Raw genomic sequence first — 17554 nt, 5'->3', positions numbered from 1 at the left:
TTTTACGCTCTAATAAAATGTAAGCATTCACATTATTTCTCACTCTCGGTATGAGTTTTCTCAGCTTACTACTGTTTCACAAAGTGTTTGTTTTTAGGCTGAAATATGAGCTGTACAGGGCTATGATAGTATGTTAGCTGAGCTAGCATTAGCATTTTTGTTTAATAAAAGATTGGCTGCCTTTCTTGCATGTGATTTTACTGTGGCTTTCTGTGGTGTTGATATGGGCATGTGTTTGTCCATGCCCAGGGCTTTATGTTACATAAATGTTTTCTTGACATTTGATAACATTTTGAAGCAGCGTTAACAATAATTCTGTGCTCATGTCGTCCATGAGAAGTGGAGCTAGAAGCTCCATAATTGTTCCCTACTGGTTGGTCTACCTCTAGAGGAGCAGTAAAAATAGTAGTTTTCACATCATGCTGCATAAAACTTGTGCTTTGTGGCAATTCAAATGAATTGTGAGTACAACAACTTTCTTTCTGAGGTTATTTCATAACTGATAGCTTTGACTGGCTGACCGTAGGGCTAGACAGTACACTTCAATCTTCAATATGAGCAGCAACTCGTTCTTTATTGTGCCTAACTTTATTACACAGACCTTGAGGTAGCAGCTTATCCTCGCTATTGCAGTCCAGCACAGCCTCACCTCTGGGCTCCCCTGAGTGACAAACAGCAGAACAGCCTTGTCTTCGATAAACTAGTTCCATGTTTCAGTAATAATGTCAAGGAAAGTAGACCATGGCAGAGTGTAGGTTCTTCTCTAACTGCATCCAGGGAAAGTGCTGTCTTTTTTAAAGATGACTGCCTTTTGAAGCTGTTCTTTATGCATTGCCCTTGAAATCGCAGTGGTATTTTTGGAACAAATAAGGAAGAAGGGGATACAGGTCTGAGACACTCTACTCTTAGTTTCTCTCCTCAGGTGTGAGTCACCGTCTGGGCTTGAATCATGTGGCTGTGGGACAGTGCAGGCATGTGGAGGGAACACCTGAGCCAAACGCATCCCATTCCCAGTCCAAACACCTCCCACTGCAGGTGTCCCAGCCCCGAGGTGTGAAGAGAGTCGGCCTTCATTATTGGCACGTCGTCGTCTCTGTGCTTCTGAGAGAGCTTATTAGTCCTCTGATCTCCTCTGAAACAGTGGGCTGTTGTAACATGATGCTGACAAACGCTAAATGTCACCTATGGCTGGCACAAATAAACTCAAATAAACTCGATAGAAAGCAGTCAGTTTAGAATTACCTTCTTGATAATTTGACGGTGATTATTTGGCAGCTTGTGATATGATACAAATGCGTATTTTTAATGCTCCTACTGGTCTGTCTTGTAAAGAAACAGCACCTCACAGAAAAGCATATTCATTTACAAATAAATACAGAAGCTCATCTGCTGCTAGACAATTTATATTTGCTCACAGGACGTTGTTACCTGGATATTTTAGGTTGGTGGACTATTTTCTGTCCAGCAGTGAGGTGCACAGCAGTGATGTGTTTAAAAACTCCAGCAGCACTGCCGTATCAGATCTACTCGTACCAGCACAACACACACTACCTAACACACCACCGTTATGCCTGTGTTACTGTAATGCTAAGAAAAATAAAACCTGCTCTGTGGTGGTCCTGTGGGGTCCTGACAATTGAAGAACAAGGTGAAAGAGGATAATAAAGTAGTTTGCTTGAATGTCATGTCCTTGACCTGTGGGAGGAAAAACCCAGAGGAAACCCACACAGACATTGCAAGAACATACAAACTCCACACAGAAAGACCCTGGTTGCTCCTGGAGTTGAACCCAGGCCTTCTTCCTTTGAGGTGACAGCGCTACCCATGGCTCCCATAATCGGTGTATATATTTAAAAAAAAAAGTGTTATGGCAGCAAATACAGTATATTTGTTGTTCAGGACTTAAGAACTACTAGAAGTAAAGTAATGGACGTCTAAAACCGTGAGTTCAACAAAAAAAAAGTCTTTATATAAGAAAATGCAAACTCAAAATCCTCTCTTTACAGTTTCCTTCCAATTATGTACAAACACTGTAAGCACGGTCAAAAAACTGTGTGAATCTGTGCTTCTAAATTCTTCACTCACTCAGCTAGTGCCCTACAAGCTCAAAGCGTCTTTTTTTACACACTAGAAAATATTCTGTGGAACTCTTATTTTGATATTCAATGAAACTGACATAGTTACTTTCATGAAAATTGTATAAAAAAAAAAAACAACAAAAAAAAACGTATAAATTAATCAAATATGAAATCTTTTCTATGGTTCTAACGATATGTATACTAGAGTTTGCAGTGAACAATTTTTGAAAATCCAGTATTGAGCAATAAGCATCCCTTTTATCAGTATTAAGGTATACTGCAATATTTGGCATTCACAATATTGTCATTTTGGGCATGTTTAAATACCATCAGATCATTTTAGTCAAGCAAGTTGCAGCGTAGATTGTAGATTTTTTTATTTTTTTATTTTTATTTTTAGGAATAGAGCAGAGAGAGTCTTGATTTCCAAAGCTTTCACTTTCTACATTGTGATTCCATGCTTTAATTTGATTTTATTAGAGCTGTTTCAGTGGGTTTAGGTCTGAGTATCTTCACAATTTTCACAGCTAGAGGCCACAATGCTGTCGTTTCACACCCACTTTCCTGCCGAGAGTAGTGTTCCTTAAACCAGTCCCCAAGGCCCCCCTTGTTCCAGGAGTTTACTCTTATCTCGTGTGTTTCGTTGTGAGCTGGGTTGGTAAAAAGATCTGGACCATCTTGAGGACTGGTTAAGTTTCTTTTACGCTTTTATTTAACTCTTACTGTTGTAATCACTTTAAACTGAAATAGGCTCTATTTTTAAAGCTTTCGGAGTGATAAAAAGTTTGGACGTATGTATGTGTACTTTCCAACATTGTAAGCAACAGGACAAGCTCTCTGCACTTGTATTGTCAGTGATCATAATTGAAGGGCATTGTTTATCTAGCTGTATTCATACTGTTGTATGAGAGGCTGCAATTATGTGCATTGTTCTACACCGTGGTGCTCTGGAGCTAAGCTTTTCTTTTTTTTTTTTCTTTTTTTTTTATTCCTCTTGGTTTTTCATAAAGATGTCAGGGAAGTGCAGCCCACCTCTGCTTGTCCACGGCCTTATCCATTCTCTCTTTAGACACCCCTTCACCGCGCACTGAATGCCTGTTCTTCCTTTTTTAGACTCCATTACGTGCTCAGGTCCATTACAATCACTCTCTGTTTGGACCGGCTCTTCTGACGCCTTTATCTCTCTCTCTCTCTCTCTGTATCTGGGAGAGATAGGGAGGGAGAGAAGCACAGGCTGCTTTTGTGCTGTTTCTCAGGTATGCTGATTTCATTTAGAAATCTGTCTTTTTTTTCTGTGAGCTGCACAGAAAAAAAAACACATTGTGGTGTTTAAAGCAGAGCTCAGAAACAATCTATATATATATATATATATATATATATATATATTTACATTTTAAATTCTTGCCTTTACACCCTAACATACTGGTTCTGAACTAGTTACAGCATACTGTTAATTAATTAATTAATTTTTTTTTTTTTTTTAAATAAGCTATATGTTAGCTGTGTGTAATAAAATGATGATTTTGTAAGGCTAGCAGTTGTATGTATGAACACAATCCCACATTATAGAATGCTGCTGTTTTTTTAATCAGGTGGTCAACATATGGTTGTGTCCTCGTTTTTTTACAATTGAAAACGCATGTTGAAAGCTGTGCAGCAAAGTCCAGCACAGTTTTGCACAGATTTTTTCAGGTACAGCTGATTTCACACTTTTAATTCCAGAAAAATTATTAAAGGGCCGATTACTGTTGTTTAGTTGTTTTCCTCTGGTTTTGAGTGCTGATTTTTGATCGGTCTGGACGCAGGACAGCACGCGGATGGGGGCGGGGCTTGTGACATAATGGGCCCTGTATTGTTAAATATCATGCTATGTCGTAGAAAAAAAACGTGCAACCAAATCAACCGCATAAAGACACTGAGATTAAAATACAAAAAATTAAAAATACAAGAGTGTGCAGAGCTGTCCTCAAAGGTAAATGTGGTACTTAGAAGAATCTAAAAATATAAACATTCTTAACACTTTTTGTTTACAAAATAAAAAAGTTCCTGTATAGCTTTGATGTCTTTATATCATTATATTATTATAATATTACATTTACAATGCAAAAAAAAAAAAAATCATTCAAAGTAAGAAAACACACAAAGTGTGTCCAAACTATTGACTGGTACTGTACTGTTGCTGCTTTATTAAAATTGTATGTATTTAAAATGACAAAGGGCTTTTAATTTAAAATGACATGTACAGGACGTGGAGACATGCTGACATCCAACCCAGTTGTCCTATCTCTTTGCAAAAAAACAAAAGGAGGAGAAAAAATAGGAAGATGAGGAGAGGAGAGGCAAGAGAAAGGCAGATCAAACTTACTTATATAAAGTTAAAATTAGTTTAGGTTTTAAAGTTAATCATAACATTTGCAGTGTAACACAGACCCTGCTGCACACCAGAAGCACAAATAAATGTAATAAAATATTGCCAGATTCCACCCTCCTACTTTTATTATATATTATATATTCATTGTAAGTAAAGATTTAACAATGTAATGTATCTTGAAGCAGCTTAATGATGTTTAATGATGATAGTGATGAATAATGATGTTTGTTTGTGTTCTTTACAACATAGTATTTGTTTCTGGGTTGCGTTTTCATTTCTGCAGCCGTTTTGGAGCTTAGTTTGAAAGTAGCCACACTAGAACAATAAGTGGATATTATACAATTTAATTACAGTTTATCTCTTTTTGTTTCAAACACTGTGTTTATTATCTTGTCCTGTCATTTTTTTGTAGAAGCAACCAAGTAGTCTAAGGCTCTTCACCTCTATTTCTAGTTGGAGATTTGTGTACATAACCTGCGTTGTCTTCCGTATGTTAGTCATATCTACTTTGCTCATTTTGTTCCTGGCGGAACCTGTCAGGGGTACCTCTTTCTCATTAGCCGCTTACATGTTACGTGTCAGCCGGCGCTTGCCCCATCTGTCAGTCTTAGGGCTGTAATTTGGCAGCTGCGGATGACTAACACCTAAATTTATGCTCATCCTGACTGAAGCACCTGCAGCTCAACCTCCAAAACATATTAGATCACTTGGGTGGGTTAGAGACGGAGGAGGTGGGAGGGCAGAGAGAGGAGTGAAAAACTTTGTATTCTATGGCTTTTCCTTTCCAGGAATGGAAATTCCCATGACCTCATCTTTTCTTAGAGGGTGAGTGTGTGTGTGTTTGTCTGTTTCTGTAGGGGGTGTGCGTGTGTGTCTGTGTGTGAATGTGACACGCCCTCCTCGCTTCACACCCTCTCTGTCTCTGAGAGGTCAGGGACCCGATGACAGGAATATGACCTGAGATTTTCATCTCCACAGGCATGGTGTCCCTCAGCGCTGCAGGCGTGATTTAAGTCGAGAGCGTGGTGGTTAGTTTAGTCAGGGTCTCTCCACCACACTAGTGCTCTCATACGGGAGAATGTTGTCATTATCCGCATGGGTGGTTGAAAAATACAGTATCATCTCTTGTATCCCACAAGCTGACATTTTTTTGGAGTGTTTAAAGTGACAGTTTGCTGAACAATTGGACAAAGTGTTCTCAATTTTCCCCTTATCCTGAATGTAGTACATTAGTCATTTCTGGTATTTGTCTAGAGCTGCTAAGTAGCTCATTTCAGCTAATAAGTAATGAAAGCTTTTACTGCACAGGTTAGAATCATGCAAATGAAGTGTATCTGTAACCACACATTTGTCAAGTAATCAAAAATATGCATGCCTTTGTGGTTTATAATGTGATAAATAAAATGATAATTATTTTGATGCTGTCACGCAGTGTAAAACAATGTTCCTCTATTTTTGACATTTTTAACTTTTAGACCTACACTGACATGCTTAAAGTCATGGGACAGCACAAAACTGTAACTTTAAACCGATCATGAAATATTACCTCAGGAGACCACCTGGCATTTCCCACACATGTGTAAGTTGTAAGGTGTTGTAAATGAGGTTGAACATTGGGCAACATGCTCATAGCAAGGTAATGTGATTTTTTGGGGGAGTTTTAGTGAGGTCTGATAGGGGATGCATTCAGTTTCTGAAGTTCTGCAAGCTTTTAACATTGTTCAAGCCACAATGTTACATGCATACTGGAAAAACACCATATAACATTACATTACCCCCCACAGTGGATAGCGCAGTGAGTAATGTGTTTGTAAGGTGTTTGTGCGAACAGGCAAGCGAATCACATCCACACAAAAGTACATTCCATTAATACAGTATATTGGTAATGTTTTATTTCAGTTTGTTCCGATTATACGATTTCCTGATCAACCTTCATTCATGCATTCCTTGTCTAACATAAAATACTGCACTGCTAATGTAATTGCTATGAGTAGTTCCCTGTCCACAAAAACATGACTTAATACAATACCTGCCTAAATATTTCAATACCTGTACTGAAACGCTACTATGGCAAAAATCTAAAACATCATAAATGCACGGAATAATAGAAAATTTAACATTGTTATTATTTTTGTTTTTTAATTAATTGTCAAAGAAAAAACACAAAAGAGTGAAAACATAATGTATATGGAATTTGCTTGTTGGTTAACTTTGTGAATCTAGAAAATCCAAAAATAAAAAAGAAAATTAGAAAAAAAGTCATTAGTCCCACATTGTGATACTTTTCAGGTATCAAAAAATTGTGCAACACTACCCAAGCCAGAGTTTGAACGCCAGCACTTATTTAATACTTTTAATAGTGTAAACCCAACCTGCAATAAAGTATGACACACTTTAATACATGCAAATCAGTACAGTGGAATAAATCGTATTATTACTATGGGTAGGGGTGATATGACCCTAAAATATTATCATATTATATCCTGCCATATTTTTGTGATAATAGCATTTTGACGATATGACAAAAATGAATAATGATAACAAAAATGATGACTATATTGTTAAATATTATAAAATATGGCGCATCCCTCAATCCATTGTTGTATGAGGTAAATGAGTGGTATTTTTTTTGTGAAGCATCAGTTTATCTTCATTGCTTTGACTTGTGCTGATTCTGCAGCAGCAGCTTCCTGTTAGATTTCAGAAGGTGCTGTGTGTTTTACTGTGGGTCTGTGAAGATGTTAATTGAAAGAGCTGATCTGATATTCTGTGTAAGCAGGGTGTTGTGATGCCGCCCTCTTGGCCCGTGCTGTTGTCTTTCTCTGTTGGTGGTAAAGGATGTCACAGTGCAGTCATTTCCCTCCGTCACCCTCACCACCTCTTTCTCTCTCGTGCTGGCTTTGCTTGCTTGCTCACACCATCATTCTTTCTCTCCCTCTCGCTCTCTTTCTATCTTATTAAGGTTAACCCGGCAGCAGCACTGCTGTACAGCAGAAAACACTTGGCAGATGGTTGCCAGGAAACTAAGGAAACTGACATTTCAGAGCTTATCTTGACTGTCGTATGGGAGCTGTCATAAGGCACTCCTGCTGCAGCGCATAGTACATAGGCTTAAAACACTGCACCACCTGTGTAATTCCATCATAATGGCCATCGCCTGTGTACACACGAACCTTGGTGTGAAAGGTGTGAGCTCTTACATGCTGTTAAGCTACCGGCTCACTGAAAACATTGATGGACAGCAGATTTTGTTTAATAAATGATGCTGTCCTTAGTAATTAGATTGGACCTAAACATTCTATCTAGGATTTTGTTGGACTTTAGATGGAATATGTCATCTCTTCTTGTTTCTGCACTTTTTTATTATCTCCACTTCACATAGTTACATTTAGAAGGAAAAAGTCACCAATTACTTTAAAAGTACTTATAAATGAACACTTCATTATGTAAAGTACACAATATTCTTATTTTTGAAATACCATAATCTGTAATACAAGTATAAATATCTATAAATATAATATGAAGTGTATTTTTTACGGTAACTACAGCTTTAGGGTACTGATGTACTTGGTACTAGGGCTGGGTGATACGACCTCAAATGAATCACATTTAATTAAACACATTCCCCTGATTATGTTTAACGAGTGATTATTTAAATTATCATCAAATAGATTTTTTGTTTGGTACAAGCTGCTTGATTTGTGAAGTTGGTTAGAAGTTTACATGCTCCTCTGTGGGGCAAAATTGATGGTAGATGTTTTTTAAGTGAACACACCCAGTGAGGAAATTATTAACAGAAATTAAACAAAAAAAGAACAAAACACAAAATATTTAATATGGGCAAGATTTTGTTAGAGTTAGAAGTTAAAATTGTCTTTTCATTTTTTAGATCTGCAATGACTATAAAATCTGCTGATGTGTATCCAGTTAAACATGACTAATAATGAATGCTCTTTGTAATGAAACATAAGATTGCTCTGTGTTTGTTTAAAAATAATGATATTTACAGTACGTTCATTAGTATATTCATTACAATAGTAAAGTCTAAATAATGACATGGTGCCCAACTTTAATTCATACATTTTAACTTTAATTCATACTGTTACAGATCTGCTCTAGATTAAAACAAAAAGTTGCTGCATATTTCATTTAGTACTAGGTAGTTAAATACTCTGTTCGTTTTTCGTGTTTAATCGTTTGCTTTTGTATTAGGAAGAATAAGTATTACTTGAGCACGTTTTATGAACTACATGCGACTGCTGGCTGTTCTGAAATTGAAACGATCCTCTTTGGCCTCATGCCACTAATGGTTCAGCCTCAGAGTAACTCTCTAAATATGGCCTGGGCATTAGAGCATAGTTAATTATTATAAGAGAAACGGTTACCTATGGCATTTGTCAGCTTTGCTGTTTGCCATTGCTGGGAGTGCAATTTGCAGTTGTATTTCATTTTCTGAGTGTTCAGTTAATGTAAAGCTTTGGTGCTTCTTGTGACTGATTTCTGTAGTTCTGTGTTTCATTGTTGTGGTCTGTTCTCATTGAAATGTATAAATCAATATTGTGGCTTATTACAGCACTTAAGCTTCTGATTCACTCTTTCTCTGATTCATGGACACTGATTCATTGTCTCCCCGTTTCTCTTGCAGAATTGAGCTCACCTCAGAAGTAATGGAGGAGGACGTCTGACCACTTTGCCTCATTGCCATGTGTTTTGCCTTACGAATCGCAGTCGTCCCTGTGGCAGCTCGTACTCTCCAGGGCCTCTTATTCTGATCATTCGGCCGGCATGCCCTTGTGCTGAGTTCCATTCCCCAACATTGTCATGACCAGTCTGAAGCGTTCCCAGACAGAGCGCTCTGTGGGGGGCTCTGTGCCCGCCTCAGATGAGTTCTACACCCGTCGCCTGCGCTTGCCAAATGGAGGTGCTCCACCCCCACGCAGCGAGAGCACCCACCTGTCTGGATGCACACCTGGAGTGCCCAAGATGGGAGTGCGAGCAAGAGTCGCTGATTGGCCCCCAAGAAAAGATGGTGGCAGTAGTGGTGGAAGCGGTGGGGGAGGAGGAGGAGGCAGCGGAGGAGGGGGAGGGAGTGGAACTGGGAGTAGCAGTGGAAGTGGTAGTGGCAGTAGTGGAGGAAGTGGAGGAAGCGGTGGAGGAGGAAGTGGAGGAAGTGGAAGTGTGTGGCACATAACTGTGGAGACCGAATCGCCAAACGCCACACAGAGCTCCCAGAGCAACCTATCCGCCAAGCTGGGTCACCTGATCAGCCCGCAGGATTCCTCTATGCTGCGTAACATTCAAAACACTCTGAAGAACAAGATGCATAGCAAGGGCAAAGACAACCGCTTCCTGTCCCCTGACGGCTACCTAGGTTCTCCACGCAAGGGCATGCGCCGCATCCGTCAACGCAGCAACAGCGACATTACCATCAGTGAGTTAGATGGAGATGGCAATGAGGGCTGGTCATTCTCTGGATGGACCCCAATGCACCGGGAGTATGGCAGCACCTCATCTATTGACAAGCATGGGGTCTCAGGAGAGAGCTTTTTTGACATGCTTAAAGCCTACCAGACAGATGCCCCAGATCAGCGTAGCCCTGCTCCAGAGAAACTAAGCGAACTTCTTACTGTAGCCCACAAACAGACTGCGCTTGACCTCCCGGATGGTCCTCTGGGACCCCCAAGAGGAAGTCCTGCAAGTCGCTTGAAGGAAAGGGAGAAACACCTGAAGAGGCGCTCCAAGTCCGAGACTGGGGGCGAATCCATATTCCGCAAGTTACGAAGTGTGAAGGTAGAGGGAGATTCTTCTCGTGCTGGTTCTGATGCGGAAGATGGAAAGTCTGATGATGCGGGTCCTCCACCAAAGCCTTGGGTCTGTCAGAAAGGCTTTGCTCACTATGATGTCCAGAGCATCCTCTTTGACTTGAACGAAGCTGTCCAGAGCCGCCAGAGCGCCGTCAAGAGGAAGAACACCACCACCGGAGCCTCGGCAGCCGCTGCAGCTTCAGCCTCCACCTCATCTTCCCTGTCCTCCACCCAAAGCGGACAATATGGCTCCCCATGTGGCAGCCAAGAGGAGCTTAATGTCAAAGACGGACCCTCACTAGACTCTGGTGACGACAAGAGCAACGACTTGGTCCTCAGCTGCCCCTGCTTCCGTAATGAGATAGGCGGGGAAGGCGAGAGGAATATCAGCCCCTCGAAGCAGGGCAGCATCGGCAGTGGATCGTCCAGCTCCTCCAGGGATGAGGACGGATCTCCAGAGGTGCCCCCTAATACTCATTTCAGCAATGCAGGGGTAGCAGTGCTGGAAGCGCCAAAGGATGGCAAGAGCATTCACCATGAACGGGGAAAGAACAACATTGTGGAACATGTGGACCTTGGGTCCTATTACTACAGGAAGTACTTCTATTTGAGAGGTGAGTAAAATATTAAGCTTGTAGTTTGGTGTTTATTATAGTTTTGCTAGTAGTAGCTGTCATCATTTAAGTCTAAGTCACCCTCTTTTAATAGATTCTGGTCTTAATAATTTGAGTATTGAATGTAGACCTGATTAGGAGGTTTGTAACCCTCTGGTAAAACTTTGATTAATCAGCATTGCAGCAGTGGTCATACATATGAATTGGTGGTAGACATTTCGGGAATAAAAAAGTGTATGTTGTCTAGGGAGTATGTGTTGTTTACTGCAGTTTACTGCAGTTATGGCAGAGGCTTATTTATTGCTTATTTCAACTGTGTTCAACTATTTATACAACTAGTGACTAGAGGTTTGTAAGAATTACGTAACTCTTCTCAGCTAGTTCCTGACTATTTTGGATTTTTTTGTTTACTAGCATCCAAACTGTTCTCTTTGAGTTTCATTGGTCTTTCAAGCCTCACCTTGACCTTCACAGTTTCATTATACTGCCATTTCCAACAGTCCACACTATAGAAATGACAAGCTGCTTGGCTATCTTTTTTTATAGCTTTCCACTGCTTTATATCCAGCACTTTCTGTATCAGATCTTCAGACATTTGTCTAGATGAGGTGGCTGGCACTGAGATAATTTTGACATTTAATTCAGCTGAATTGCTATTTATAATTGGTAACCTGCCTCAGGCCTGATTGGTTAATCAATGCCTAATGAGACTAATAAAGAAAAATCTGAGCCTGCACAGAACTTTTGCACAGGTCACACTGATTTATTGTGAGTTTTTTTTTTGAGTGGGGTTTTATTCTTTATTAGCTACAGATGATGTATTTACTCTTCCTCAGTTAAAACAAACAATGTGTCATGTAGCCAGGGGTGCACAAACGCTTGCATGAGGCAGTATTACAAGATCTGCTTGTAATACTGCTTGTAAATCTGCTTGTAAATCTGCTAGAAATTGGACAGTTAAATTAACGATCAATTATAGAGGGTTGTTGGTATGGGGAAACTTTCAAAGAAAGCTAGAGGCAATGCATAGTTCCAAGTCCAAGTCCAAGCCTTCTGGTAACGTATTGTTAAGCTTTAATCTGACACACCTTTTTTTGTCTGTTGTAATGCTTGCTAGTATTAGACCAAACAATGACTTGCTGTTTCTCTTCACATGACTGCATTAAAGTATTGCATAACAAACAGACGTCTTTATCTGAGAGATCTGCAGTGATAACAGCCACTGTTTATTTTAGTACAGAGTTCAGTTTTGAATGGGTCTGTCCACAGGAGCAAAGGCGCCAAACATAAGTGAGGAATAAAAAGTGAGAAAATCCAATATCCTAAAAATCATTACATAACTTCACATTGCATTTTTATTGAAAATATTCACATACTGCCTGAGAGTGATGCAGTTATGAAGACTGCAACTTATCTCCTGAGCAGGACATCCGGGCCCAAGACAGTATAATTATACTCATCTGCCCTATGATGCAGCCATCAGCACTGGTTAGAACTCAAAATAGAAACACATAAAAAAAACATATCTCAAATGTATCTCAAAAATACTTTGTTGGTAAGATAGCTGGTTAATCAATTTATGAGGTCACTCATCTGGTCAACCAGCAAGATCAGAAAGATCAAGCAGTTTGACCAGATGACTGACCTCATAATTTGATAAACAGCATAGGCAGCAAGGCTAAGATAGCTGGTTAAAGTAGTTTGGTCATATTGGTCATACTGGTCAAATAGCAGTTTTGAAGCTTGGACATAAGCTTGGAGTTGTGTATTAGGTATACCGTATGTTTAGCACTATAAGGCACAACGGATAATAAGGTGCACGATCAATGAACGTCTATTTTGAAACATAATTGTGTCCCCATGATTTCTTTATGATTCAGCAGGTATCACTGCTTCTGCTTATTTACAGTAAGCTTAGATGTCCAGATTTCCACTAAGGCTGCGTGCAGCAGAATTAGCACTAGCAGCTAACCGCTAGCTGCCTAACAGCGTAACCCTATCAGAGTAACCCTGATTCACCCTGAGTGTTCCAGTAAGCCAGGGTCATATTAGCTAGTGGTTCGTCCCCCGTAGCTTGTTTTAACATGGTAAACACGCAAACTACAATCCAATATACCTGCCTCTGAACGGCGAAAGGGCTAGCGCTTAGTGTGGTTAGCGGCTAATTTTAATGCTGCTCCAGCAGTGCTAGCTGGGGTTAGCAGCAGGCTACAGACCGATAAAACTCACCCCTAAACATCTTAATTAAAGGATAAGTGCGCCTTTTAGTGCGAAAAATCTGATGTTCGTGATTGTACACTTTTACTTTTAACGTTTACATTTTTACTTAAAAGTAAAAGTTCAACCAAAAGCAGCCAGAGGCATAGAAGAGCTTTAACACGATCATGCAAACTTTCATTAGAATGGATATCTGTTCTATATCTATATCAGCCTAATATGTTAAGTCTATCCTCTTTTAAATCTGATGCTCAGTTTTTATAGTATAGTAACAAATAATGCAGGCAATAGGTGTTAGTGATGGAAACTTGAAGGGATACAGCATCACATTAAATTGACCACTGTAAGACTCCACTTTTGTACACTTGGCAGACAGTGCTGCTAGTTAAATATGTGACCCTCAAACACTAAAGCAGTCCTGCAGTCCAAGTAAATGTCTTGTAAAAATAAGCTAAGACAAACTGTATTAGAAAACTTATTAATAAAATGGCACTAGATGTATTTTCTGAATTTCTGAATAGCAATAGTAAAATTGTGACTCAGATTAGAATTTGAATAACTGGCGTATTATTGTCAGTAATGGACTGATTGAGCAGTAGCATTCTATACATAGCCTCTCAAAGATTGGAGAATAGTGCAGAAGATAAAAAGAAAACCCTTGAAAGTCCACTGGGAAACACTGTGGTAGAAAAAATGAAAAATATGTCCCTCAGGCTTGGTTTCTTACTGAAACAGAGCTTCAGTTGAATTTGAAATGTTATCAGAGTGTCCGCGGGTATCAGCAATTTCTGCTTTTTAATGCTGAAATTTTTAATGCTGCTTTTAGACAGTCATTTCACAAACCCATCCTAGCAATATATCGCCATTAGGTGTGTAATGTCATTATCTGTTTAATGCTCCACATTTCTGTCTCTGCATTCAGATTTGCTCTGGAAGTGGGTGTGATCAAAACATTCAGTTGAAGGTTAACTTCACACAGAATTTCATTAAGCCCATATGATTTAAGAAAAATTAGGAGTGGCGTAAAATCATGCACAATCCTCAGAACACCCACAGAAACACTCTTATGGAACTGTGATTGTGTTAAATGCACATAGTGCACAGTAATATTCAACGTTTTGTTTTGTTCCATTTACAGCCCATTTGCATCCTTTTATGATGATTTATGGTGCTACTACGATGATAATGCATGCGGGGCTGCTCTATATTACTCAGTGTTTCTCAATCCTAGGCTTTTTTTAATACCAAGAACACTAAGAATAGACTCATATTCTTGGGAAGAATGTTTTTGATGAGATACTTTGAAAGAACAAACTCACAGGAACATGAAGGGGGATCTATTAAGATTTTATTAGTTATTTATTTTCCTTAGTTAGTCACTATTGTCCAAAGCTAATTAGCTAGACAAAGCTGAACCTACTAAGCATTAAACTGTAAACAATCATCACACTTTTACTTCCCATTTCTGGCCTCATTGTTAAACACAGAACCAGGAGCACAGTTTATTAATTAAGTTTATTTTATAATGAGTAGTATAAATAAAAACGAATTAATTTACAGAAAAATAACACACAAAAAACTGACGCTTATTATTTAAGACTTTGGTGCCCTTTAACCCGGCACTGCCATTACAGTCACTATAATGTAATGGAGGTGAATAAAGCAGCTCATAGCTGAAGACCAGAGTAACATATAGAAATCATACACATATCATATAAAACAACAGAACATGCCGTATCTAACGAGCACAGCAACAGCATTCTGATATCAAAATTAGCAATACATTTACCTCAGAATACAGTTAGCATCAGGGCTAACATGCTCCAAACCTTAATGCTGAGGTTAGCTGTTAGTTAACATTGTGCTGTTATCTGCAGTCTGATGTTCTCAGGTAACTATAGCAATAATCCACATTTCATAACAAACCACAGTACCTACTAATCTAATCTAATGGCTAATTAGACATCAACCATTAATTCAACTCGGAAAATGGGTTTCATCACCACTTAGTCATTAGCGAATGTGGCTAATCCACCATTTTGGGCTTCATATTAATATAAATAAAAATATGTATGATGGAAACAATAAAGAACCTCCATTTTTTTATTTAGACTTTACTGAGTTAACTTTTGATCAGAATATGGTAAAACATCAACATTCTGTTAGTGTTCCTATTTTTTTTTTTTTAAACATCCATACCAGCAGAGCTGGTATATCATATTATTACAAAGCAATACATTCAGCTATTTCAGCTATTAATGTAAAATAAAAATCATAGACTGTAGTTACCCTTTGACTATTTTAGAATCTCCTGAAAATAACCTCTGGAATGTGTGAGCTTCTTCTATAGTTTTTGTTGTTGTTGTTGTTGTTGAATAAAGCTGTATCTATTAGCAAGCAATTGTTCTAGTGTAGTAAGAGATATGCATTATTTAAAGCGTCTGTTACCGACAGATGTTCATTACAGGGAGATTTTAAGTCTATTTGTTGTTGTTTGTTCATTCATTCATTTACTCCTCAGATAAAATTCATTTGAATTGTTCAGTTTAAAATACTTTCTTAGCAAAAAGTGATAAATGCGATTTAATTTTGATTAATTATTCACAGGAAATGTAATTAATTAAAAAAATGTATTCACTTGACAGCACTAATAGAAACAAAATTGCGTATTTGAACAGCATTGCGTCAAGTGTTGAGTTTACAATGAATGCTAAGTATTTCCATTTGTTACCTTGGCGAACAAGGGACAAAACAAGACCACATCCAGGAACTTTAACCATTTAAGAACTTGAGGACGCAAAAACACTCCACAATGTGTACTGAAAAAAATCCCCTGATTTTGGTAGCAGTTTTTCCTACACATTTCTTATGGATTTCCTGTTTAATACAGCCCCTGGGATTGTTAAAGAGCTGATTAGTTGTATTAGGTGTGTTGAGAGCTCAATCAATACATATGCAGGCATACAGAGACCCAGGACCAACACTGATAAAACATAAATATTAGGCATCCCTAATTCAAAGATATCCAATTTACTTTTGCTTACCTTGCATTTTTTAGTATGATTAGAGGTCTGTAGGTAATTTGTATTTGATTGATTTCAAATCAGTTAAATTTACAGTTGTCTGAAGCGTTGTATGCTTTACTGCAGTTTTACAGTGTGGCTGCCTGCCTGCTGATTTTCTTCCTTCCTGCAGAGCACTGGAACTACTTGGGGGTGGATGAGACACTGGGGCCAGTGGCTGTGAGTCTTCGACGAGAGAAACTGGAGGATCACAAGGATCACGGCCCGCAATACAATTACAGAGTCATCTTCAGAACCAGTGAGGTGAGCGTTCACATCACTGAAATGCTTCTACCTCTTGTCCCTTCCTGTCCCTGAATGCAAATTGGTAGCATCCTTAGTCTGTGTTGCTTTTCAGCAGCCAGCAGTGGGTGAGGTCCAGGTCTGACGCCCACCACCATCTTATATAACGTGCTCAGAGGCGCAGCTAACCGGTTGCGAGCGCTTAGCACAGATCAGGCTGTGCCCTAACTGCCCTATCACTGTGCTGCCCCTTAATCACATGGAGCTTTTGACAACTACTCTAGATGGACTGATGGAGCTCAGGTCCTTGTAATCAAAAAAAAAAAAAAAAAGAATAAAGAAAAGACTCTTGATAGAGACCTCAGTCTCTGCTGTCTTTTATAGAAGCTACTTGTGATTCAGACACACTCTGATAGGGTTTAGTATCTTTGCTCCTAGGCTGATGAATGGCCCTATGTGTTGGCCTTTACTATGCTATTTCCAGACATGCAGGTGGGCTGGAAGGGGGCGGATTTACCTTTTTATAGAAGCTTTTGTCCAGTCGTTTCAATAGTAGGTTGTCATGAAACCAGAGTTTAGATTCCAGTATTAAGTGTAGGTAGCCACTGTGATGCTACCTTGGTATTGGTTTTGGAATTAAAATTTAGGTCAGATGGTGTGTTTGTGTCTTTTTTCAAAACATGCTAATGAGCTGTAGTAATGTGTCAGTTTGATTGAGTAAATTATTAAATATTGACACACATCTGGTGTTTTTTTACAATGCTTACTTTTCGGTTTGGTTTGTTTTTACACAAGAAAAAATCCAGTTGCACTAAAATTCTTTACTACAAATAATGTGAGAACATTATCTCTGCTTATTGGTCAGACCTGTCTGACGTGAGCAAAACGGTAAATGCATAAGAAGGTAGTTTTTTCTGGACTAGCGCATATTTCTGTGTAATATAACACTGAGCAGAGATGGCATTTGTTTACAGCTGTAGTAATTATGTGAACAATATACCAAGTTAATCTACATTACCATTTAGCTCTGACTTAAGGATTATATCTTAGAGTTGGGTTGGATCAAGGTTGAATCATATTCTCTCCAAAAATGAACCACTCCAGAGTTTTTTTGGCACCAGACCAACACCACTTCTTCTTCTTGGTCTCGGTGTCGGATATTTGC

At 39.0% G+C, this 17554-nt stretch overlaps 1 protein-coding gene across 5 annotated transcripts in view; it reads left to right on the top strand.

Annotated features, from left to right (window-relative positions):
• The window catches only part of sipa1l1 (signal-induced proliferation-associated 1 like 1), a 111334-nt gene that overhangs the window by 50831 nt on the left and 42949 nt on the right, over window positions 1–17554 (top strand). For 3 of the 5 annotated variants that reach the window (XM_022663250.2, XM_022663255.2, XM_022663262.2), the window contains exons 2-3: window positions 9095–10867; window positions 16280–16410. In XM_022663250.2, the coding sequence (XP_022518971.2) occupies window positions 9271–10867; window positions 16280–16410 (1728 nt within the window). In that variant the 5' untranslated portion in view covers window positions 9095–9270. Of the gene's footprint in view, window positions 1–9094; window positions 10868–16279; window positions 16411–17554 lie in introns of those variants that run through there. The other 2 variants (XM_049483750.1, XM_022663270.2) reach the window with 1 other exon arrangement.

Source organism: Astyanax mexicanus, chromosome 1 (genome assembly GCF_023375975.1).
Source record: "Astyanax mexicanus isolate ESR-SI-001 chromosome 1, AstMex3_surface, whole genome shotgun sequence".
Taxonomy (NCBI): domain Eukaryota; kingdom Metazoa; phylum Chordata; class Actinopteri; order Characiformes; family Acestrorhamphidae; genus Astyanax; species Astyanax mexicanus.
The sequence above is the reverse complement of the archived record's forward strand: the minus strand, read 5'-3'. Positions and strand labels throughout refer to the sequence as shown.